Raw genomic sequence first — 23,690 nt, 5'->3', positions numbered from 1 at the left:
TCCTCAGCGCGGCGAGGGATAAATTGCCAATAATTTTCCATCCCTGGCTCCTTCCCTCCTCCCTCTGCCACGGGCACACAGGAAGGGAAAGGAGCAGAGCAACCAGCGAATTTTTTTGCCGTGTTAAAATTCCCTTTAAAGCCCAGAGTTGGCAGCAGCAAGGCCAGAGGCTGGCGAGGCAATTGGGGATTTAAAAAAGATTAAACTAATTTCTGTCACAAGGGCATTTTGCTTTTTAATCTTGCCCAGCTTTTTTTATTTTTTTTTTATTATTTGGTGAAGCCAATGAGAGAGCAGGGAGCAGGGGGGGGCAGGGGGGGTTAATGCTTTTCTTTGCCAGTGCAACGAGGGAATTTAAAGCAGGAAGCAGAGGTCACCTTTTCCCGGAGATGTGAGCTGGTCTCGTAGCGAATTAAAAACAATTTCTAATAAATAATTTAAAAATAACAATCAAATAAAAAGGCTCCCCCGGGGGGGAGCGGGGAGGGGAGGAAGGGCACGAGATGGTTTTTAGCAAGTGGCTAAAAATGGCACTAAGGCTGACCCTGGGTGGCACCAGGACATCCCTGCCCACCTGCGGGCACAGCTGCAACATGGATTGTCCCCAAAGTGCCACCAAGAGACCCCACAGGACCCCTCTCCCTGTGCCCAAACTGCTTTAGAGCTGCTCTGATTGTCTTGGTATTTTTCTGGGGAGGAACAAGGACACCCCAGTGCCACCCACCCCTCAACCCTCCACCCTCTCAACACAATTCCTTGGGATTTTTCCTTTTGGGACAAGGCTCAGACACCACCCAGCACCATGACACCCACAATGACCCAGCTGGAGCAGAAAATGCCCCAGAAAGCAAAGAAAAGGGGTAAAAAATTAAAAAACAAAAACAGGAAGATGGAAGGGCTCAGCTTCTCAAAGGACTGGTGGTGGCACAGGACCTGCCCCAGTGGAAAAGGGGATTTATTTTTCCTGGGTTTCAATTCTTCTTAAAACATTTCAATATCTTTTCTGGCCCAACCAGCAGCAGTACAAACACTAAAAGCGAGTTAATCCTTTTGCCAAAGGAAAAAAAAAAAAAAACAACCCAAAAAAACTAGAAAGAAAATAAAAACAGGGAGGGAGAAGGAGGGGGCAAAAAAGGTTAAAAAAAAAAAAAAAAAGCAGAAACATCTTTAAAAAAAAGGCAAGCTTTTTATAACAATAATTAAAGCAATAAAAACATACAAAACTTTGTTGTTTTTTAATATATATACACAGTACAAGGCTGAAGCACCTTTTTTTCTTCTTCTTTTTTTTTCTTTTTTTCCGCTTGTTCCATCCCAAAGCCGGGGTGACAAAGTGACCCCCCACACGTGTCCCTGCCCCTTCCCCGCCAACCAGGAACAAAAAGGGACCTTCAACCAGTTTATTGACTTTATTTTTTTTTTTTTTTTTTTTTTGATAGCGAAGTGCATTTCCAGGGGAAACCCTGGGCTGGGGGTGCCGTGCTGGGAGCAGGATCCGGCAGCACCCGTCGGGTTTTAGTGTTGTCGGTGGAGTTTTTCATTGTCTCTTTTTTTTTTTTTTTCCTCGTTTTTTTTTTTTTTTAGAAAAAGAACCAAAGAACCAACAAAAAAATGAGCGTTATAAAGTGTGGGTGGGTGGAAGGAGGGGGCGTTTCAGAGCAGTGGCCCCCTCGAGGAGGGGACAGGAGGGGACATGCCGGGGGCTGCTGGCCGTGGGATGGGCTCCCGGCTCCTTCCCAGCTCCCATTTGCTTCATGCATGGCACATTCTCCGTTTATTTATTTCTCTTTTTATTATTTTTTGTTTGTTTTCTTCTTTTTTTTTTATTATTAACGATTTCGCTGTCGCGGTTTGGTTTTTATTTTCCTTTTTTCTCGCTTTTGGGTTTTTTTTTTTTTTTTTCTTTTAATTTTATTTTTTTTTTAGCTTCAAACCTCCCAGTGAAAAATATTAAATATTCAAGGTAATAAAATAGATTATTATTTCTAGACTATATGTTCGGCCTGGCCCAAGGAGCGTCACCTGGGATACCCCTTGAAATAACCCCTAGACCACTGCATTGCAGGCAAGGCAAGGCACTTCCGCAGGTGATCCAGCTCGGCTTGCAGGCGCTCCCGCTCCGACACCATCTTCTGCTTCTGGGTCCTCAGCTCCTGTGGGCAGCAGGGCAAGGGGAAGGGGTCAGCAGGCACCAGATAGGTTGTGGGGTGGGGAATAGGGTGGTGGTGGGAATGGGGGATGTAGGGATGGGGTAGTGCAAGGAATGGGGGCTGCAGGGAATGGGATATAGCAGGGAATGGGCAGTGCTGGGAATGGGGGCTGTAGGGAATGGGGGCTGCAGGGAATGGGCAGTGTAGGGAATGGGAGCTGCAGGGATGGGGTGGTGTAAAGAATGGGAGCTGCAGGGAGTGGGGCAGTGCAGGGATGGGGTAGTGTAAGGAATGGGGGCTGCAGGGAATGGGCAGAGCAGGGAATGGGCAGAGCAGGGAATGGGCAGTGCAGGGAATGGGCAGTGCAGGGAATGGACTGTGCAGGAAATGGCTGCAGGGAATGGAGGCTGCAGGGATGGGGTAGTGTAAGGAATGGGGGCTGCAGGGAATGGGCAGTGCAAGGAATGGGCAGTGCAGGTAATGGGATATAGCAAGGAATGGGCAGTGCAGGGAATGGGGCAGTGCTGGAAATGGGAGCTGCAGGGAATGGGTGCTGCAGGGAATGGGCAGTGCTGTGAATGGGATATAGCAGGGAATGGGGGCACTGCAGGGAAGGGGGGCTGTAGGGAACAGGGGCTGCAGGGAATGGGCAGTGCAGGGAATGGAGGCTGCAGGGAATGGGGCAGTGCAGGGAATAAGGGCTGTAGGGAATGGGCAGTGCTGGGAATGGGCCGTGCTGGGAATGGGCAGTGCTGAGAGTGGGCAGTGCAGGGAATGACGGCTGCAGGGATGGGGCAGTGCAGGGAATGGGATATAGCAGGAAATGGGTGCTGCAGGGAATGGGGCAGTGCGGGGATGGGGCAGTGCAAGGATGGGGCAGTACAGGGAATGGGGGCTGCAGTGCAGGGAACAACAGTGCTGGGAATGGGGGCTGCAGGGATGGGGCAGTGCTGGGAATGGGGGCTGTAAGGATGGGGCAGTGTAAGGAATGGGGCTGCAGGGAAATGGGCAGTGCAGGGAATTGGAAGTGCTGGGAATGGGCAGTGCTGGGAATGGGGGCTGCAAGGAATGGGGCAGTGCAGGGAATGGGCAGTGCTGGGAATAGGCAATTCAGGACATGACGGCTGCAGGGATGGGGCAGTGCAGGGAATGGGATATAGCAGGAAATGGGTGCTGCAGGGAACAGGGCAGTGCAGGGAATGAGTAGTGCAGGGAATGGGGGCTGCAGGGATGGGGCTGTGCAAGGTTTGGGATATAGCAGGAAATGGGGGCTGCAGGGAATGGGGCAGTGCAGAGATGGGGCAGTGCTGGGAATGGGTGCTGCAGGGAATGGGGGCTGCAGGAATGGAGTAGTGCAGGGAATGGGACAGTCCAAGGTTCAGGATAAAGCAGAGAATGGGCAGCGCAGGGAATGGGCACTGTGGAGCTTGGGATACAGCTGGGGATGGGCACTGAGAGTTTGGGCACTGCAAGGAATGGGGACTGCACAGGATGGGTGCAATGTATGTAAATGGATGTGCTGTGGGAGGATTGGGTGCCTTGAGGTCAGATCCCAGGAAGGCTGGGTACCCAGGGGATGGGTGCCCAGGGGATAGGTGCTCAGGGGATGATTGCCCAGGGACATGGGTGCCTAGGGGGTGAGTGCCCAGGGGATTATGTGCCCAGGGGATGGGTGCCCTAGAAGGTTGGGTGCCCAGGGGATGGGTGCCCAGGGGATGGGAGCCCAGGGGATGGGAGCCCAGGGGATGGGTGCCCAGGGGCCGGGTGCCCAGGGTATGGGTGCCCAGGGGATGGGTGCTGTCCCCACTCACCGCCATGCTGTGTGACAGCTGCTCCGCCGTCAGGCTCAGGGTGTAGTGCTGGGCCTCCAGCCGCCGGCACTGCGTCTGCAGCACCTGGCGCTCCAGGTTTTGTTCTGCAACATCCAAAGGACAAGGGCTGAGCTCCTCCAGCTCTGTGCATCACCCACAGAGGGTGCCAGCCCTGCTCTAGGCTCTGTCCCAACAGCAATGATTGCCCCCAGCACCCCAGAGCACTCCCAACCCTGGCACTGCCTATGGAGAACCTTCAGGTCTCCACATTGGGCAGCCGTGAACACCTCAATTTTTCAAGCATACATCGAATTTAGCAACAGTGCCTGTTGCTTTCATGCTGCTCCTGCATTGCTGGAGATCCCCCAGAGCTTCCCCAGACCATCCCAGCAAGAACCAGTAACACCACCCACAAGAAACTAAAGCACAAATTGCCACTTTACCCTCCCTGCCCAACACCCTGCACTCTCCCCCTTACCTTCTATATGTTCCTGGTAAGCTTCAAAAATTGCCTCGATCCCTTGCCACTTGGGCCTGGGGTAATCCTCCTCCTCTTCCTCCTCTTCTTCCTCCTCCTCCTCCTCCTCCTCGGAGGCAGAGTCCCGGGGCAGGGCGGGCAGTGGCCGCAGTGGCCCCTCGGCCGTGCCGTTGTGCGGGGGCCCAGCCAGGCGGGTGGATGCCTGCAGCTCCGGGATGTTGTAGTGGATGGAGGTGTCCAGTTTGTGGTTCTGCTCCGCCGTCCCCCCTGTGAGCAGCCACAGTCAGCCCCCTGCCCGCTCCCCACGGCATTAATTCCACCCTTCACAGACTTTTTGGGGGGCTTACAGCATCTTCTGTGGGTTTTTATCACTCCTTGTGCGCTGGAGTAGTTTTATTTATTTCAGGCACTCAACTGAGTGAGTTTGGAGGCTTTGGAGTGGTATTATCCCTGATTTTTAGCCTCAGCAATGAGCTCATGGGATGCTCCAACCAAGGAGGTTGCCAGTGCCAAATCCTGGTGGGGGGACAAGGGGGGGATATCCCAGGACCCAACCAGCTTCCTGCATGCCTGCTTATTTTTATGGACATCAGGGAGAAATTCTTGACTGGCAGGGTTGTTAAACATTGAAAGGAGCTGCTTTGAGAGGTGGTGGAGTCCCCATCCCTGCAGGGGTTCAAGAAGTGCTCAATGTGCCACTCAGTGCAGAATCTTACTCTCCTGGATCCCTAAGTACTTTAGATTTGTAAGTTAAGCCTGTAAGGAAGTTATTGTTGCAAATTCTATATGAATACCTTGCTAAATTGTTTAAGTTATCAATTAAGTTTAAATGCTGTTAAGTTTAAGTGTTGTTAAGTTTGAGTGCTGTTGGGCCTTTAAACACAACCTGTTGATCCAGTCCAGGCTCAGTTTAGCACAGGGCTCTGCTGTGAACTTGTGACTCAACACGAGGGTCTCCCATATTCCTTTATGTCTTTACCCTTTCCTATCTTTTTGTTTCCCCCTCCTCCAGCCCTCACACAGTTTAATTGGAGTTTATTTACTGACTTTGGACTTTTGTTTGCTCTTCCTCAGAGTGCTCCAACCATCTAATAAAGAGGAGAGTGAACCTTGCCAATGAACTTTGTTGTGACACTGGTTTCACACTAAACCTGGTTTTGCTGATACTTTTGCTGGTGATTCAAGTGACTTCAAAACAACAATTCCCAATAACCTCCTGTTACCTTTGTGCTTCTGCAGCGCCTTCTGTGTGGACTGCAGCACCGACTCATGGAACTGGTGGGCAAACTCCTCTGCAATGAAGGGTTCCCAGGGCTTGCTCTTGCCGTTCATGCTGTGGGACAGCGGCACCGGGATGTCCTTGGGGAGGGGCCCCCTGACGTAGCTGAGGATGCTCAGAGCCTTCTTCCCGGGGTGCCCATCGCTCAGCCGGGGCTTCTCTGGCGCCGTGCCCGACTCCTTGGGCCTTGGTGGCTCCTGGGGTCTCAGCTGGTCTAACCTGGAGGCTTCTGCTGCCTTTGGCACCTCCGGCACGGAGACGGCGATGCCCACGGGTTTATCCAGGTCCAGCAGGAGCGGCGGCACTGGAGGCTCTTTGGGAAGAGGAGCAGCAGTTGGCTGCAGCCAGGACTCCGTGCGCCCCTCAAAGCAAAGCTGTGCCCCCCAACCCAACACCCAGGGAAGGATTTGGGGCGCTTACCAGTGCTGGGGGCACCGGGGCTGTCCCGCGGGGAGCTCTTCACCACCACGGCGGCCGGCGTGGTCTTCTGCTTCATGGCCTGGAGCATCTCCACCAGTTTCTCCTTGTCTGCGGCATGGGAAGCTGAGGTTTAGTGTAGCCTCTGCTCAGCAGAGCAAGCCCACGGCCCCAGGCAGATCCCCCAACTCTGGCATCCCCCAGACCCCCAGCGTGCGCGGGGCATGGCTGTTACCTTTCCTCTTCTCGGCGCTGATGTGCGTGAGGTTGAAGATGGTGAGGAAGCGTTTCTTCTCCTCGAAGTTGGGGCTGTTGTTCATCTCGTCGGGGCTGTAGCGGGTGGAGAGCGGGAGGCGCGGGGAGGGCGTGCGGCGCTTGTTCTGCACCGTGGGCGGAGAGGGGCTCCGCTCCCGCAGCATCCGCCGGCGCTTGCGCCGCTTCTGGCTCAGCAGTTCCTCCTTCTGCTGCTGCGTGGTGAGGCCGAAGAGCTGCAGGAACTCCAGCTTCTGGGGCGGCCAGGGGGAGAGCAGAGCAGGGTCATCCCCCATCCTTGTCTTCATCCCCATTCTCACCCCCATGCTCGCTGTCATCCTCATCTTCATTCCTATTCCTACCCCCACACCCACCCTCATCCCTGTTGCAATTCCCATCTCCATTCCCATCCCCATTCTCATCTCCATTCCCCATCCCTATTCTCATCCCCATTCCTCTCATTTTCATTCCTGTTCCCATCTTCACCCTCATCCCACCCTCATTCCCATTCCAATGCCCATCCTTACCACCATCCCCATTTCCATCCCCATCCCCATCTCCATCCCCATCCTCATCACCCCTATCTCTAACCCCCTGGTGCCTCTGCAGACATGTGGGGATGGTGGCTGTATTGGGCACTGGGAACTGGTGTAAAGGAGGGGCTGCTCCCCCAGGGGACAGGGAGGGGACAGGGAGGGGACAGGGGGTGTCACCAGTACCTCCGAGGACGTGTCCAGCTTCAGCGGGGGCTGCTCAGCCACGCAGCGGAGATGGGCCCGCACCTCCTCCTCGTCGCTGTCGTCACAGGAGTCATCCAGGTCGTAGTAGTACCCTGGGGATGGGGAGAGGCTGCCATGAGGCTGGGGACACTTTGGGAACCTGCTGGGACCTTCTGGGACACACGGGAACCCCACTGGGGATGGGGGAATGCAGCAGGGTAGGATGTCAGAAGAGAGTGATGGAGGTTCAGTGTGGGGTCCAGCAGGGTGGGGGGAACCCTATTCCCTCTCCAACAGCTGTGGGACCTTGGAGGGCGTCACCCATCCCTGTGTATCCTCTTGGCATCGCTGTGGGATGGGCGACAGGGGGTCAACGCGGCACAGGCTGGGGAGGACCCATCCCACTGGAGTGGGGACAGCAATTCCAGCCCCTCCCAGCTCTCTGTCTCCCCCTCACCGCTATTCCCATCCCCACTCCAGCAGCCCCATCAATATTTAAAACCCTCTTATTAGCTCCAGCTCATCATTTATTAATGGGGCACGTCTGGAGCGCCGGGTTTACCGAACCGCTCGGATGCGGGAACGTCGGCATCCCCGGGAGACCCCCGGCCAGGTCCCAGTGCCAGAGGGGGGAAATCCTGGCCAGATCCCAGTGCCAGGGGGGAATTCCCCGGTGCCTCACCTTTCTCACGGGCCTCCCGCCGCCGGCGCTCCTCCAGGTCCAGCTTGCTGACCAGCCTGCGGTGCTGCTGCACGAACTCGTCGTAGATGTACATGGGGTCCTGGGCACGGGGCTGGGGGGGCCTGTAGGGCGAGCTGGGCTTGGTGGCCTCAGGGAACGGGGTGGCCGGGGCTCTCTGCTGGCTCAGGATGCTCTGAGTGGACTTCTCCAGCTCAGCTAGGAAGGGGGTGTGGGTGAAGGCTCCGTGCTCCGGGGCGCCGGGCTCCCGTCCCGGGGGGTATTTCTCCAGAGCATCCCTCTTCCTCGGTCCCTCCTCCAGCTTCTCGGGGCAGAAGACCCTCTCCACCTTCACCAGGGGGATGCCCTGGCGGCCGGGCTCAAAGGGTGCCGGGTGGCTGTGGAGGGCGTGGGGCTCGGGGAGGCGCCGGGGAGGGTCAGGGGGGCTCTCCATCAGCGAGACGGGGTTCCAGAGGGACGTGGTGACAGGGTGGTGCTGGGGTTTGGGGGAGATGAGGGGTGGGGGCCCGCCAAAGTGCTGCCCTGGCTCCCGGCTGCTCGGCTCGTGGCGGCTCGATCCCAACCTGCAGGGAGAGGAGAGGAGAGCACAGGAGAGGTGAGGAGCTGGCACTGGCATCAGAGAGCTGGCAGCGCTCCAGCCCCAGGGCATTTTGGGGTGAAACACGCCTGTTAGGAACACCCAGAAGGGTTTGTGCACGTGGGGCTGCAACACTTGTCCCCTCCACATTACAAACCTGAGGGACAGGGCAGAGTTAAGGCTGTGCATGGGTGGTTTGGGTATGGATGTGGCTGCACCTCAGAAACACTGGGCTGGAGACCCCAGCCCTGACCCCTGCGTGGGGACAAGCGAGCCACCAGTCCTGGCAGAGCCCAGTGGCAAGGGCAGCACCCCAGTGCAGCCCTCCTCCGACAGCCAGAGCTGGAGCCAGCCCGTTTGCAGGATAAATATTTCATGTGCCCAAGCTGTGCATTTAACACTTTTCCGCTCCAGCGCCCCGGAGCTCCACACACAGAGCAGCAGGTTCAGCTCCGCGCCGCCATCGAGGCACCATCGGCGGGGAGCACTGCCTGCCCCTCCGGATCCACCCCTCTCCTGCCCTGCTGGATGCAGGAAAAAGATGGGGATGGAATATCCCTGGCTGCAGGTGTTTGGGGGTGACCTTGCTGTCTCCTCTCCGGTTTGGTTTGGGGTGGGAGGAGCGGATGGGGAAGGCAGCCTGCGGCGGGCACTCGCCTTTGTGCCGCCCCGTGATCCGCTCCTTATTATCCTCGATGAGCCGCGCTAATCCCCTGGATACCCAAAAATAACAAAGGGAGCAGGCGGCAGAGCTGGCTGGATGAGCCTGCACTGCTTAAGTGCTCAGCCACGGGGGCGAGCAAGGCCCTGTCAATCAATCTGAGAGTGTGGGCACGCTCTGCTGCCCCCCAAAACAGCCCAGGCTCAGCACAGGTGCCCCCCAAATGAGGCATCCACCGCCCAGCCCCACTGCCTGGGAGGGGGGAGTGCAATTAGCAGTGCTGGTGTCTGGGCAGCACCTGGCCACTCGCCGCTGGCCCCCAGCCACCTCCCGGGCTCGGCGCCTGCCGCCGCGCAGATGTCGGGCACCAGGAAGGGCTGGCACTGCCAGCACAGCCGGCCTGGCTGGCACTGTGTGGCAGGAACTCGCTGGCACTGGCCAGGCGCCGTGGCTTCGGCTCATGGGATGTGTGAGGGGCACGGCTGTGGGGTGGTGGGTGCCTGATGGGGGGCAGAGTTGGGTAATGGGGTGGGCACAGCCAGAGGTTGGGGGGAAAATCCTATAAATCACCATGTCATGGTATCATGGAATAGTGTGGGGTGAAGGGACCTTAAAGATCATCCTGTTCCACCCCCTGCCATGGACAGGGACACCTTCCACTAGACCAGATTGCTCAAAGCCCCATCCAACCTGGCCTTGGACGCTTCCAGGGATGCGCAGCCACAGCTTCTCTGGGCAACCTGTGCCAGGGCCTCAGCACCCTCACAGCGAAGAATGCCTTCCCAATATCCCATATAACCCTGCCCTCCTTCTATACAAAGACATTCCTCCTGTCCTATCACTCCTTTCCCTTGTCCAAAGCCCCTCTCCAGCTTAAGATACAGATATCCCAGCCAGGACAGCTACAACACAGGAAAACACAGCTCAGTTTTGGGGTAAAAACCTCCATCCCCTACCTGGGGTGCTCAGGCCGGTGCTCGGGCTCGGCTTGGCTCGGGGCACGCCCTATGTCCAGGTGCTGCTCCAGCACCTGCTGCCGGAACTCAGAGACTTGGGATTGCCGATCCTCCTTCTCCTGGCGCAGCCGGCGCTGCCGGGCCAGCCACTTCTCCTCCTCGTTGGTGCGGTGGATGAGCAGCGCCGTGGCCGCGCTGCTCCCGGGCAGAGGGAACACGCTGTGGTTGGGGATGAGGCTGGGCACAGGGTGGTGGGAGCCCGGTGGAGGGTGCAGAGGGTGCTGGATGGGCTTTGGCGTGGGCAGCACCGAGTCCTTGAGTTTGTCTGCGGTGGAAAAGGGGAGATGGAGAGTCAGGGTGTGGAAAAGGAAGGGGGTATTTTGGGGTGAGCATCCCTGTAGGCAGGAAGGACCTGGAGTTATGGGGCAGGCAGTGGTCAGGGCTCAGCACAGGGGGCTGCCCACTCGCTGCCAGCCCAGCTGCCCGGCATGCACTGGGCACGATGCCAGCCTGGCCCGAGTCAGATGGCACAGGCACCGCGCCGCCGCTCCGAGCTGCTGCAGCTGGGCTCCTGGCAAAGCAACCTGGCAGCCAGGACAGCCCATCCCCGTCCCCAGCCACCTCCCGGGGCCACCAACCCCCTCGGCTTTGCCATCTGGAGGAGAGAGGGGACCAAGGCAAGCTCTGGAAGGCGGGTGTCACCTGCTCTGCTGGGTGCCAGCGGCTCCACCGGCTTGCCCCGTTCCTCGGCCGGGTGCCCCCGCAGCCCGTGCAGCTCCGCCACGGGGAGGAAGGGCCCCTCCATGGCTTTCACCATGCTCAGCTCCTTCTCCCGGGCACGCTCCCGCTGCCTCTCCAGCTCCCGTTCCCGCTCCTTTTCCCGCTCTCGTTCCAGCTCCTTCTCGCGCTCCCGCTCCCGCTCGCGCTCCTTCTCCCGCTCCCGGTCGGCTTCTCGCTCCCGCTCCTTCTCCCGCTCCCTCTCCCTCTCCCTCTGCCGCAGCTCCTCGTCCATTTGCAGCCTGCAAGAGAAAAATCAAAAAGAAAAGCACCAATCCCTAACATCTCCCTTGGAGTGTCCCTAAAATCAACCCTGGGCACCTGTCAGCATCCCCTGAAACACCCTTGAACCTCCAGAACACACCCATACAATTCCTGAGGACCTGCAGCACTCCCAAACCCCTAGTCACCTATCAGCATTCCTAAAGCATCCCAAAACCACCTCTGGTCCTGTGTCAGCATCCTCTGGAGCACCCCATCCATCCTCCCTACCCTTCCGTACCTCTCGGCGGCGAGGCTGGAGATGCGTTCAGACTGCAGGGCGGACAGGGAGGAGTGGGAGAGCTCGGGGGGGTACCGGACCCCCGAGAGGTGCAGGTGCATGGCCGAGGGGTGCAGGGGGGGCAGCGAGCCCGGCGCTGGCAGCGGGTAGAAGGGGGTCCTCAGTGCTGACAGGCAGTACGACTCATCCATCCTGAGGAGACAGAGATGCTTAGACGGGCTAAGAACACCCCAGTTCCCCTCCCAGGGGTCGGATTAGGGCTGCCTTCTACTGGGAGCAAGGCATGGAGAGCCCCAAAACGCCCTCAGCGGATCATACTCCCACCTCCCAGTATCCCAAAGCTCATCCAGCGGTATCCCCCCAGGGATCCCGAGGCTTGGGGGTGCCCACCTGAAGGCAGGATGAGGGAAGGGGTGATGTGTCAGGTAGCTGGGGTGGTAGTAGGCAGCAGCAGTGGCCGGGTCGAGGCCGAGGGGCGGCAGGGAGGACATGCGGAGATCCTCGGCCGTGTGGTAGGGACGGAAGCTCCGCAGGTAATCCTCGGTCACTGCGCTGGGAGGCACCACGTGGTGCACCGGCCGCTGCAGGCTGGGGGACAAGGAGATGGTCACCATCCTTCCCTGTCCCCCCAGGGAGAGATGTCACCTCCCTCAGGTGAGACCTGAGCTGGCAGGGGACACCCGCATCCCGCAACCCATCTGTTCTGAGCAGACTCACTTGAGAGGAGGGAAGCGGGAGTCCTGGACCACGGAGCTGGGGGGCAGCCCAAAGGAGTAGGGTGTCCCCAGGAGGTGGGAGGGGACAGTGGGACCCCCTGCTTTCTCCTGCGTCAGGGGGGGCTCTGAGATGAGGCGTTCACGGCCGGCACTGCTGCTGCTGCTCCGTGACCCTGCTTCCTGCTGGAAGGCAAAGGGGCAGGGATTAGGGGACAGCAGGGCATGGGGAATCCACCTCAATACCCTCAGTAGGTCCCCAGTGTGCCCTGGTTGGCACCAGTACCCAGGGAAGGATCCATCCACCACGGTATCTCCTTCATCCAGGCTTTGGAAGGGCAGCCGGAGGGGTGGGAGGGTCTGGGAGGCTACACCAGGGGGGCCCCAGTGGGAAAGGAGGTGCTGAAGCCAGGGCAGAGCTGAGGGCAAGACACCCATTACCTGCCTGGAGATTTATGGCTGCTTTGTTCTCCTGAGCTATTAATCATCCGGGGAGGAGTGACACGGCCGGGGGAAATCCAGCCGGCCTTTGATAAGGGCCATAACCCAAGGGTCAGCCCACAATCCCCCCGGCACCCCCCGGCATCAGCACCCTCCCACAGGGAGCTTTCCATCAGCTTCCACCCCTGGTGTCAGCATGAAGGTCACTCCCTCCAGATGGGGAGGGACCCCCAGCAAGAGGGAACGACTTGGGGTGACAAGAGACCCCCCACAGGATCTGACATTAGTGGGATCACCCCACAGCAAGGCAAGTTTTGGTTTAAAAACTATTATTTTTCATTCAGCAGCTCCAGAGGAGGAGGACGGCGGTACCCACAGCATCCCTCACCCCGTGCATCCCTCCCCACCCCATCCCACCGTGCTCCCCAGCCCCTCCAGGGCAGGGCCAGCCCCAAGGTCACCACAAAGGGTGCAGTGTTCCCCCAGCCCCGGCCTGCACGGAGCTCATTGTGCGTGCCAGGCTCTGTTCTAATTACCTCCCGTCCCTGGCGCCACGCTGCGAGCGCGGCTCTGCCAGACAATCACCACGCTCGGTTAACCCCCGCACCGGGGGGGACACGGGGGGGACACGGGGGTGACACCAGGCTGGGGAGCACCCGGACACCCCACGCACCCCTCCGAGCTCCCGGGGATGACGGTTCCATTTATTTCCCCACCCCGCCCCCGGCGTTTCTCATCCCCTACCCTGCCTCTCTCCTCTCTCTCCGCTTTGTGGTTTAATTAGTCTTTCCAAGTGGCATAATCCCCCCGGGAATCTGCTTGTAGCATGCGGAGGAGAGGAGAACCACTAACGATGCTTCTTAATTAGCTGCTCTCCCCCCCCCTCGGCCCTCTCCTCCTCCTCCTTCCTCACACTCCCCTCCGGATGGCAGCCCGGGGATGATGGCAGCAGGGGGACGATGGCAGCCCTGGTGACAACACCAGCTCGGGGACACAGCAGGGAGGGGAAGGGACCAAGCTCCTTGGTGTCCCACACCCTCCATCCTTCAAAGGAGAGGCTGAGCAACCCCCCAAACACGGCCATACCTGTCTGCCCTCGCTCCTCCAGACCCCGTTGACAGTCTTGGTGGGGGCGATGGTGACGACGGGCGGCGTGCTGGGCACGCTGTGCCCCCCCGGGGGCACGATGATGGGGCCCATGGGGCCACGTTTGGGTGTGCTGGCAGGGGAGCTGTGGTTGGTGGCTGGAGAGGACACCGGGGACGACTCGCTGCTCAGTGAGGACCCTGGGATTCAATCAGAGGTTGAAATGAGTTAGGGAGACAGCAGTTAACTGGATGAAACCACCCTCGCTGCAGGGAGCAGGGGTTGGGGGCACTGGGATGTGCTCAGGGTGTTCAGCATCCTGCCAGACTCTCACACTGGAGCCCCATACTCCCTTCCCTGAAGTTCCCAGTGGTGCTAAAGGCTCCACCCAGCACAGTGGGATGGGGCAGCCTCTTGCTCCCACCTAACAGGGACTGCCAAACCCCCAGCCCGACAAAGGCCCTAGGCACAAGTGACACCAACATGATGCCAGCCCCAGACAGCCACATCTTCCCAAGGCAAACCCAGAGACTCTTAATCCAGCTGCAGGAGTTGTCAGGGACAAGCCAGGGCCTCTGGAGACATCGGGATGAAGGAGTGACTCCCTGAAACCCTTGGGCAAGGCTTTGGTTTCATTTGCATAATACATCTGTACTTTAACTTATCCCCACCCCAGGGATGCTGGCCGTATTTCCAAAGGAAAAATAAAAATTGAGTGAAAGTGGAGAACAGGAAAAGCAGAGAAATACAAATCCCACATTAACCGGGGCATGGGGAGCCTGGTGTCTGCTCCACAGAACATTTCCCATTCCTGGGGGGCTCTGAACCCCCAAACTCTGCTCCCTCCATCCCAGAGCCTGGATCAGAGGGAGATTCCAGCAGGGATCAGCTGTTGGAGAGTGAGGAGTGGGCTGTGGTCTGAGGATGAGATGACAGTGATGCTCCCAGGCACAGAGAGAGGCCTGGGCTCCCCTGAGTGTGCAAGGTGTCTCCTCACCTTCCTAAGTGTGCAAGGTCACTCCCCTGAGTGTGCCAGCCAGCTCCTGTCCTGTGGGCACAGCAGCCAGCTCCTCCAGCAACTCCTCACCCTGCACCCCAAACCCTCACAGCACACATCACCAGGAGGGAGGCAGGAGGCTGGGAATGCCAGGGGAAGCAGGAGCAGCCCCGGGGGGATGCTGGGAGGGAAAGGATGCTCCAGAAGGATGCTCGGTGAGAAGGAGGATGCTCAGAGGAGCAGAGGCCAAGCGGAGCATCCCCGCTGCCGGCCGCCCTCCCTGATTAATTATTCCCAAATCGCTCCGAATCGCTTTCATTTGAAGAGCAGCAAGGCTGGGGGAAGGAGAAAGGCTGTCCCCGACAAAGGAGGCCGATTTGACACCCACTGAAGTCTATCTTGTCAGCGCAAGGCCAACAACAATTAGCAGCCTAATCCCCTCTGAGCTGGGAAGCCATTACTCACCACGCGATAGCGTTAACAATCAATACCATCACAATGAGCCCGGCAATTAATGAAGCTAAAGTCTTACTTCAGAACCTTAATTCTCGCTGTGTGGCTTTAAACGGGAGGGTTTGTGATCGTTATAATTAACTGGTGGTATTCAGCCAGGAGTTAGTCAATGAAACTAATCTGGATTGGAGATGACAAGAGGCACAGTGTGATGGTGTCACCTTTGTTTTCTGACCTCCCGCTTCCCACTCGGCGATAGCAGATTAGCAGCCCGGGCTGACAGGCAAATGTAATTAACAGCTGAGACCCTGACGGAGAACCGGGGAAAAAAAAAAAGAAGGGAAGGAGGGGTGGAATAAAACCCACCCTGCGGACAGCCCCGGGCAGGACAAGAGGCAGCAGCCCCCGGGCAGGCAGAGGCTTTGTCAGGCTTTGATGGGAAGGGGTCAGTCAGGATGAGCCTCGACAGTTTGGGATGCTGTGGAGCAGCAGGATAATCCCTAGGGATGTGCCAGCACACCTGTGAGCTCATAAAGCAGGAAAAAAAAATACAGTGATCCTGTGTGGATCTGGCATCTGCCACAGCAGAGCATCTCCCGAGGTGGGAGGGGAAGGGGAGTGAGCATCTCCTGTTGTGGGAAGTGGGTGAGGATTTGAGGGGAAAGCAATTCATTTCCTGGTGCTAAAAACCACAGCAAGGAGAAAAAAACCCCTTCCCAACACATCCCCAAACCCACACGGATCAAAAACCTCTGGGATGGGCCACTTGAGGCACCCAAATGGGCAAGGGAGGGGTTTTTGCAAACAAACTACACAGGTGCTAAGGGGAAATCCAAAGGGAATGTGGCTGCTTCTCCCCAGTGCCACAAAACCCAACCCAAAGCTGCTGCTGACCCTTGCAGCACAGGGAGGGCACAAGCTGTGGGGTGAGAGGGGATAAAAAGGCAAAATAATTCCCCAAACTCAATCAATCGCTCCAAAGGAAGCAGATGGGTTCCAGAGGAAGCAGCTGGGAAAAACCAGGAGCTTCCAGTGAGGATGAAGCATCACCAAGACCTGGTTCCCTCAGAGTTACAGGGACCTGGTATCCCCACACCCCTGGTATCCCCTGGGAGCAGCCAATGCTTCTGGTCATGGCTGTGCCACAGATTTTAGTGCTGCAAAGAGGGTCTTGTAGATGGTGGGTGCTTTTCCAAAAAGAGCCTTGCAAAAGTGGTCTTTGGGAAAAGGATTGTGCCAAAGGGGCCTTTTAAATAGGGTCTTCCAAAAGGACTTTGCAAAAAACATCTTGCAAAGGGGTTGGGTCCTTTTCCAGGGATCAAAGTGCCCAGGCAGTGAGCAGTGATCCAAGGGGAGCACCCAGTGATGCAAATAGCAGGGATAAAGACTATTTCACCCCAAAGTGATGATACCAGCAGCCTCCTGAAACACTTCCCAGCCTGGGGACTGGCTGCCTCCCCATCTGGGTGATTCCCATGGGATATATCCTCCATGTGGCAGGGGGGACCTCGAGGTGCTCCAGAAGCAGCTTCACCCCCAGCACCCCACATCCAAACAGAGAGAAGGGGGAGTGATGCAGGATGTGGCTGACAAGAGCTGGGCACCTCCTGGGGCTGTTTAGTTGGGAAATTCGGCCCGGAAAACAGCAAATTTGGGGAACCTCTGGAAAAAGCAGCGTGGTGGGAGGCAGCAGGGCTGATCCTGGGGCTGTTTAGTTGGGAAATTCAGCTGGGAAAGCAGCAAATTTGGGGAACCTCTGAAAAAAGCAGAGTGGTGGGAAGCAGCAGGGCTGACCCCTGCCATGCCCTGCTCTCCCAGGGCACAGTGAGTGCGACACAGCACTCGGATTACTCCAGATAAACTGAATTCCCAAACTGCCCTCCGGAGACACGAGGCCAGGAAAACGCATTAGCTGGAGAAACAGCAGGAAAACACCCAGCTCCACCTCCTGGGAGAGGCACCGGAGTGTGTCACTGTCCCCTGCCCCTGTCCCCACCTCTGGGCTCCTCGGCTTGCTTGGCGAGTTTGCGCAGGGCGGCGGCGAAGCTGGAGGAAGGTGCTGCCTGGACGGACAAAGTGCTGCTGGCGGCGGGGCTGCCATTGGGGACGATGGAGCCGTTCAGGGGGGACGGGGTCAGGGGGCTGACGGTGGCAGTGGTGCGGGTGGCCGTGGAGAGCATTCCTAGGGACGGCGACTTCGGCTCATGGCTCATGCCTGCCAAGGAGAGAGCCAGGGTTAGACACGTGGAGAACATTGAAATTTCCACCCCAGGTGCTGGGAGGGCCAACACTTTTCCTCCAGTTCATTATCCCACCCCAAAGTTCAGGCAATGGGGGAAATGTGTCCCAGCATTGCACAGTCCCACTCAACCTCTGGGTGATGGAGCAGGAGGGCTCAGCAGAGCTCTGCAGGGTGTTTTGGGGGACACAGGGACTTCAGCACCTGATGCAGGTGATGATGGGGTGAGGTGCAGCCCCCTGACTCGCATGGTGCTGCCAAAACCCAAAGCAGCACTGCTGCACCCCTAATTGCCACCACCACTGCACCCCCAAATCCCAGCCACTGCACACTCAAATCCCCACCATTGTACCCCTAAGTCCTCAATATTGTATCCCTGGATTCCCAGCACTGCACCCTCAAAGTCCCACAATATTTCATCCCTGGGTCTTCAGCATTGTACCCTCAAATCCCCAGTAAAACACCCCTGGATCTGCAGAATTGCACCCTTAAATCCCCACCACTGCACCCTCAAAACCCCAAAATTGCATCACTGGATCCCCAGCACAGCACCCCCCAAATCCCCAGCACAGCACCCCCAGCTCCCCACATTTCACCTTCAAATCTTCAGGCCCCAAATCCCCACCACTGCACCCCAAAGCACCGAGGTGCTCCAGGCCACAGTGACTCCAAAAGTGAGGTTCAGGTGCCGAGCAGGAGGGTTCAGCCCTCCCCGAGTCCCCCCAGCTGTCACACCAATTGCTCCAGGGCTCTCCACCTCCCAAAACAGCAACTGCTGATGTCAGGGCCCTTAAAATAGACTTCACCCAGCAGCTTCATTAACACCAGCCTAAAATTAGCCCGGCTCCCAGGTGGGCAGGAGGATGGGGGAGGTGGGGGGTCGTGGGGCAGCCCCCAATTCCCAGCAGGCCTGGAGGCAGCTGGAGGCATTGAACACCTGGAGCATCCACTGCAGAGGGTGGATGGAGCATCCTGTGGCAGAGGATGGCCAGGGAGCACCGCAGGAACCAGGGGGGGGCACGGGGGGCACTCAGCGTTGATTAATCTTTGCCCCCCGGCCCCAGGAGAGGCGGCCGGCGCGGCGGCGCGCTCCCCTCTGCCCTCATTATACAAGCATTTATTAACTCCGGTGCTCTCAGCCATTGACTGCCGCCTTGTCGACACGCTCGGCTCATGTAAATTCATTACCAGAACAGCTGGGAAGCCAACCCGCCACGCCAGCCTGGCCCCCGCAGCTCCAGGCTCTGCTCTGGCACCCCCGGGCTCTGCTCCAGCCCCGGGTGAGGGCTCTGTGCTCCCCCGAGAGCCTGCAGCACCATCACCCACGCACCATGCAAAGGGGACACGGCACTCCAGGCACAGCCTGCAGCTCTCCCCTGCACCCCCAGGCACTGCCCCCACATTGACCAGGCACAATCCTGCACCCCCAGGCACTGCCCCACATCAACCAGGCACAATCCTGCACCCCCAGGCATTGCCTGGCATCCCCTTGGCACAGCCCTGCATCCTCACAGCACTGCCCCACAGCCTCCAGGCACTGCCCCACATCCACCAGGCACAATCCTGCACCCCCAAGCATTGCCTGGCATCCCCTTGGCACAGCCCTGCATCCTCACAGCACTGCCCCACAGCCTCCAGGCACAATCCTGCACCCCCAGGCACTGCCCCACGTCCACCAGGCACAATCCTGCACCCCCAGGCATTGCCTGGCATCCCCTTGGCACAGCCCTTCATCCTCACAGCACTGCCCCACATCCACCAGGCACAATTCTGCATCCTCAGGCACTGCCTGGCATCCCCTTGGCACAGTTCTGCATTCCCCAGGCACTGCCCCACATCTCCCAGCATTGCTTCACATCCACCAGGCACAACCCCACGCCCCCAGGCACTGCTTGGCATCCCCTTGGCACAGCCCTGCACCCTCACAGCACTGCCCCACAGCCTCCAGGCACTGCCCCACATCCACCAGGCACTGCCCCACATCCACCAGGCACAGCCCTGCATCCTCAGCCACTGCTTGGCATCCCCTTGGCACTGCCCCACATCAACCAGGGAGTGCTCCACATCGACCAGGCACAATCCTGCATCCCCAGGCACTGCTTGGCATCCCCTTGGCACTGTCTGGCATCTCCCTGGCACTGCCCCATGTCTCCCAGGCACTGCCCCACATCTCCCAGCATTGCCCCACATCCACCAGGCACAATCCTGCCTCCCCAGGCACTGCCTGGCATCCCCTTGGCACAGCCCTGCATCCTCCCATCACTGCCCCACAGCCTCCAGGCACAGCCCCAAACACTTCCCAGTGCCCCTCAGACCCATCAACCCCAACACAACCCCCACTTCCAGCTCCAGTCCAGGTCTGGAGACGCTTTTCCAGCCATCGGTGGGATCAGCAGGCCGGCACACGGGGGTGGCCGCGGGGCATCACCCGTGTGATGCTCAGCTGATCCCCGCGGCCCCAAACGCCTCCCGGCCAACTCCTGATCCCAATGGGATTTGCCAGGAGAGTGGTGGGGCAGCGTGCAGGGAGCTCGCCTGCCCCCCGGGGCTGAGCTGTGCCGCTGTGCCGCTGCCCCAGCCGCGCTCCAAACCAGTTCTGCCGCTCCCTCCCGGTGATAAAATCGGCGCCTCCGCCCCGGCTGGGGCCCGAGCAGCGCCGCTCACCCGCCGTGCCCCGCCGGAGCTGGCGTCCGTCTGTCCGGGCGTCCCTGGGCTGCTCCGCGGGACAGCTGCCAGCTGGGGAAACTGAGGCACGACTGGGTGGGAGCATCCACACGGGGATGGGATGGCATGGGATGGGATGGGATGGGATGGGATGGCATGGGATGGGATGGGATGGGATGGGATGGGATGGGATGGGATGGGATGGGATGGGATGGGATGGGATGGATGGATGGATGGATGGATGGATGGATGGATGGGATGGGATGGCATGGGATGGGATGGATGGATGGATGGGATGGGATGGGATGGGATGGGATGGGATGGGATGGGATGGGATGGGATGGGATGGGATGGGATGGGATGGGATGGGATGGGATGACATGGGATGGCATGGGATGGCATGGGATGGATGTGTCCCCCCCCATCCCTCCGGCATCCCGTCACCGGCACAGCGTGGGTGCCACTCACCCCTGCGGGTGGCTGGGGACGCCGTGACGCCCCACGGTGAGGTGGGGCCCCTCTCAGCTCTGCCCCTCCCCGGCTGCTTCTCTCAGCAAGGCAGATCCGTGCGGAAAAACAGGTCAAGTTTGGTGCCTGGAGCAGCCCGGGGTCATGGCAGCGGTTGCCTCATCAGGGCGGGGAGATGAACCCCAAAACGGGACAGGCCGTCCCACCGCTGTCCCCAGCCCTGTGTGGGTACAGGCTTGGCACTCCCATGGACCCCTCCCTGAGAAAACTGATGCCTGTACCCCACACCCACCAAAGGCACAGGACACCTGGGTCTCCCAGAAGGGAGGCTGGGCAGTGAGGAGCAGGCGATGTGTCACCCTGTCCCCGTCCCTCCCACAGCATGTGCCCGGGCACAGCAGCACAGGGAGTGTCTGGCATTCCCGGTGCCCGCTGGCTGCCTGCCCGAGGGAGCAGGCACAGGAGGAGGAGGAGGAGGAGGAGAGGGGATGGCAGGGTCACTGCCACGCTCCCCTCGCCTTTCCCTGTTCCCGCAGAGCCACACATGGCACTCACCATGGGGCTGTGCATCTCCGACAGCACAGGAGCCCAAAGCCCTGACTCCTGGAGCGGCTCTCCCGCCCCTCCGAACCCCCTCATCCCCAGCTCAGGGCTGGGAGCCGGGAGCTGGGAGCGTGCCATGTTCTCTCCATCTGCTCCTGATGATGCTGGCGGGTTTTTTGGCAGCGGGAGCCTCCTCCGGCAGCGAGAGCAGAACCAGTCTGGCTGCCTGGTGGGGCTGGAGACAAATAAAACCCCTTGGCAGGCGCTGCGGGCAGGCAGGAGCGGGCAGCGAGGGGCAGGGATGGGCTCCCAGCGCCCTGAAATCCCTGGGCACGGGGTTCTGCTGTCGGGAAAAGGGGAAGTGGGCAGGTTTAGCACCTTGGCTCCCGATTGTTCTCTTTCCCAGCACCTTGAAAGGCCTCTAATGAGCGTGGAGTGCCCTTGGGAGCAGATTGCCATTGAACTCGACCTGCACCAGCCGCCCGCTCTTACAGCAGCTATTTTGAGCTGCCGGGCTCCCAAGTGCTGGAACTAATAATTTATTACCAAATACGATCAGGCAGCAGCTCCCAGCCCCTGGCAAATGGAGCGGAAAAAAACCCAGTGCGGCGGGAGGCCGAGGGAGAGACGAGCATCCCGCACCCTCCTCCCCCGGGATGGATCCGCACCGCAGCTGGGATGGAGCCCACTTGGCCAAGCCCTCTGGAAGGCTCCACCAGGCTCACTGCTGATGGTTCCCCAAGGGATTTGGGGTGATGAGGTCCCCCCTCAGCCTTTCCCCCTCTCTCTCTCTCTCTCTCTCTCTCCAGCGCCTCTGCTCCCACTCCGGAGCCGCATCCAGCTGCACGCTCCAAGCAGGAACAGCTGCTCTGCATGGATTTTCAATGCTAATGGCCTCGCATTTGTCAGCTCTCCCCCCTTTCCCTCTGCCTGAACGCAGCGGGCAGAGCCCCAGGATGGAGGGCAAGGGGGCCAGGGCCAGCCCATGCCCATCGTCCCCCCTGTCACACACCCTGTCACCCCCTGGGGCAGGGGACAGGGCAGGGGACAGGCAGAGGGGAGCAGCTCCTCTCCCAGTGATGCCGCCGCACGTTTTCCACCCCTCATTAAAGCAGCTCTGCCGCCTCACCTCCAACATGCTCCATTAATTAATTAATTGATCGATCGGAGCCCATGCTCCCGTCCCTCCCTCCCCACTTCCCAGCACACAGCTGAAACCAAGGGAGGTGGCAGGGCTTGGTGTCCCCAAGTGTCCCCCAGGCGTGGAGAGATGCAGGTGCAGCCTCTGCCAAAATTTTAGGGTGCTCACAGCAAAGCCCAGGGCCCATCCTGGGCACATCCCCCATTCCCTTGGAGGGGCCAGGATGGGTTTCCCCATGGTGAGGAGCCCCTCGGTGGGAAAGGGTGGGATTTGGAGCTCCCCACAGCAGCGAGCATCCAGCACTATTATCCGCCTGGGCCTCCATCGATCACTCCTCCATGGACCATTGATCTGGCAAACGACAACAAGCAAACTAATAAGAGCTCGTTTGGAGGGCGCTGCACTGGGGATGGAGCGATGCCGGGTGGTTTCTCTCCCTCCTCGGCCTTCCCGTGCCCAGCCAAGCCACCCTGGGAGCCTTTTCATCCCTCAGGAAATCCAGCCAGGGAAAGAATTACTCCAGAGCAACTTTCTACTCTGTCTCTGCCCTGTTTTGAAGCTGGAAGCTTGGAAAATCAAGCCCCTGGGCCCTGAACTCCCCTCTGCAGCTTCAAGGTTGGGTTGGCAGCTCCTCTTGGCTCCTGGTGCCCAGATCCAAGTGGCAGCTGTTTGCTGAGGATGCCCCTGCTTTGGGGGAAGTGGGGCACAGCCCTCACCCCTTCACACTGGTGTTTTCTGGGGCTTGGTGGCTTTGTGAGGCACTGGGCACTCCACGGGGCTGCCAGGCATCACCTGAGGGAGACTAGGCATTGCAATGGGATGCTGGGAATTGCCTGGGGGGGACTGGGCATTGCATTGGGATACTGGGAATTGTTTGGGTGACATTTGGGAATTGCACTGGGATGCTGGGAATTGCCTGGGGGAGACTGGGCATTGAAGTGGGATTGCCTGGGAGAGACTGGGTATTGCACTGGGATGCTGGGAGTTGCCTGGGGGAAACTGGGCATTGCAGGGGGATAGTGGGCATCACTTGGGAGAGATTGGGCATTGCAGTGGGATTGCCCAGGAGAGATTGGGCATTGCACTGGAATGATGGGCATCATCTGGGAGAGACTGGGCATTGCACTGGGATGATGGGCATCACCTGGGAGAGACTGGGCATTGCACTGAGATATTGGGAATTGCCTGGGGGAGATTTGGGAATTGCACTGGGATGCTGCATATGGTCTGAGAGAGAGCTGGGCACTGCAATGCTGGGCACTTAACGGCACTGCCAGGCCTCGTTTGGTGCTGCTGGCACTAAATGGTGCCAAGTGGGCATTCCACAATGCTGATGGGCACCCCGTGAAGGCGGCCCTGGGCATTCCCAGGCACCGCAGGGACATTCCACAGAGCCCGTTGGGCAACACCTGGGTGGGAGCCAGGCACAGGGTGCTGCCAAACCTTGCATGGCACCACCAAGCCCCAAGAGTGGGCAAGGCCTGGCACATCCAGGCTGCCCTCCTGTGCCCATATCCCCATGCCCTGTGTCCCCCTGTCCCCAGGCTGGCGCAGGCGTGCAGCAGCAGCGGCGCATTGTTTTGGGCGCAGGATCCCTTGCCCAGCAGATGGCAGGTATAACAAAGCAGCTTGCTGCGGCCAAGCCAATTATTTATCTAATTATGAT

General features: G+C 59.0%; 1 protein-coding gene across 5 annotated transcripts in view; it reads right to left on the bottom strand.

The window, feature by feature from the left end:
- Positions 1-1,787: 1,787 nt before the first annotated feature.
- GSE1 (Gse1 coiled-coil protein) overlaps positions 1,788-23,690 on the bottom strand; it is a 102,178-nt gene continuing 80,275 nt past the window's right edge. For 4 of the 5 annotated variants that reach the window (XM_083869967.1, XM_083869963.1, XM_083869965.1 and 1 more), the window contains 15 exons: positions 16,966-17,184; positions 13,520-13,719; positions 11,997-12,178; positions 11,670-11,867; positions 11,280-11,471; positions 10,703-11,019; positions 10,001-10,325; positions 7,789-8,369; positions 7,107-7,219; positions 6,371-6,641; positions 6,139-6,261; positions 5,663-6,031; positions 4,440-4,706; positions 3,962-4,065; positions 1,788-2,153 (listed from right to left, as the gene is read on the bottom strand). In XM_083869967.1, the coding sequence (XP_083726093.1) occupies positions 2,019-2,153; positions 3,962-4,065; positions 4,440-4,706; positions 5,663-6,031; positions 6,139-6,261; positions 6,371-6,641; positions 7,107-7,219; positions 7,789-8,369; positions 10,001-10,325; positions 10,703-11,019; positions 11,280-11,471; positions 11,670-11,867; positions 11,997-12,178; positions 13,520-13,719; positions 16,966-17,182 (3,594 nt within the window). In that variant the 5' untranslated portion in view covers positions 17,183-17,184 and the 3' untranslated portion in view covers positions 1,788-2,018. The remainder of the gene's footprint in view (positions 2,154-3,961; positions 4,066-4,439; positions 4,707-5,662; positions 6,032-6,138; positions 6,262-6,370; positions 6,642-7,106; positions 7,220-7,788; positions 8,370-10,000; positions 10,326-10,702; positions 11,020-11,279; positions 11,472-11,669; positions 11,868-11,996; positions 12,179-13,519; positions 13,720-16,965; positions 17,185-23,690) is intronic. The other variant, XM_083869964.1, reaches the window with a different exon arrangement.

This window comes from Zosterops lateralis (assembly GCF_965231275.1).
Source record: "Zosterops lateralis genome assembly, chromosome: 12".
NCBI classification, from domain to species: Eukaryota; Metazoa; Chordata; class Aves; order Passeriformes; family Zosteropidae; genus Zosterops; species Zosterops lateralis.
The sequence above is the reverse complement of the archived record's forward strand: the minus strand, read 5'-3'. Positions and strand labels throughout refer to the sequence as shown.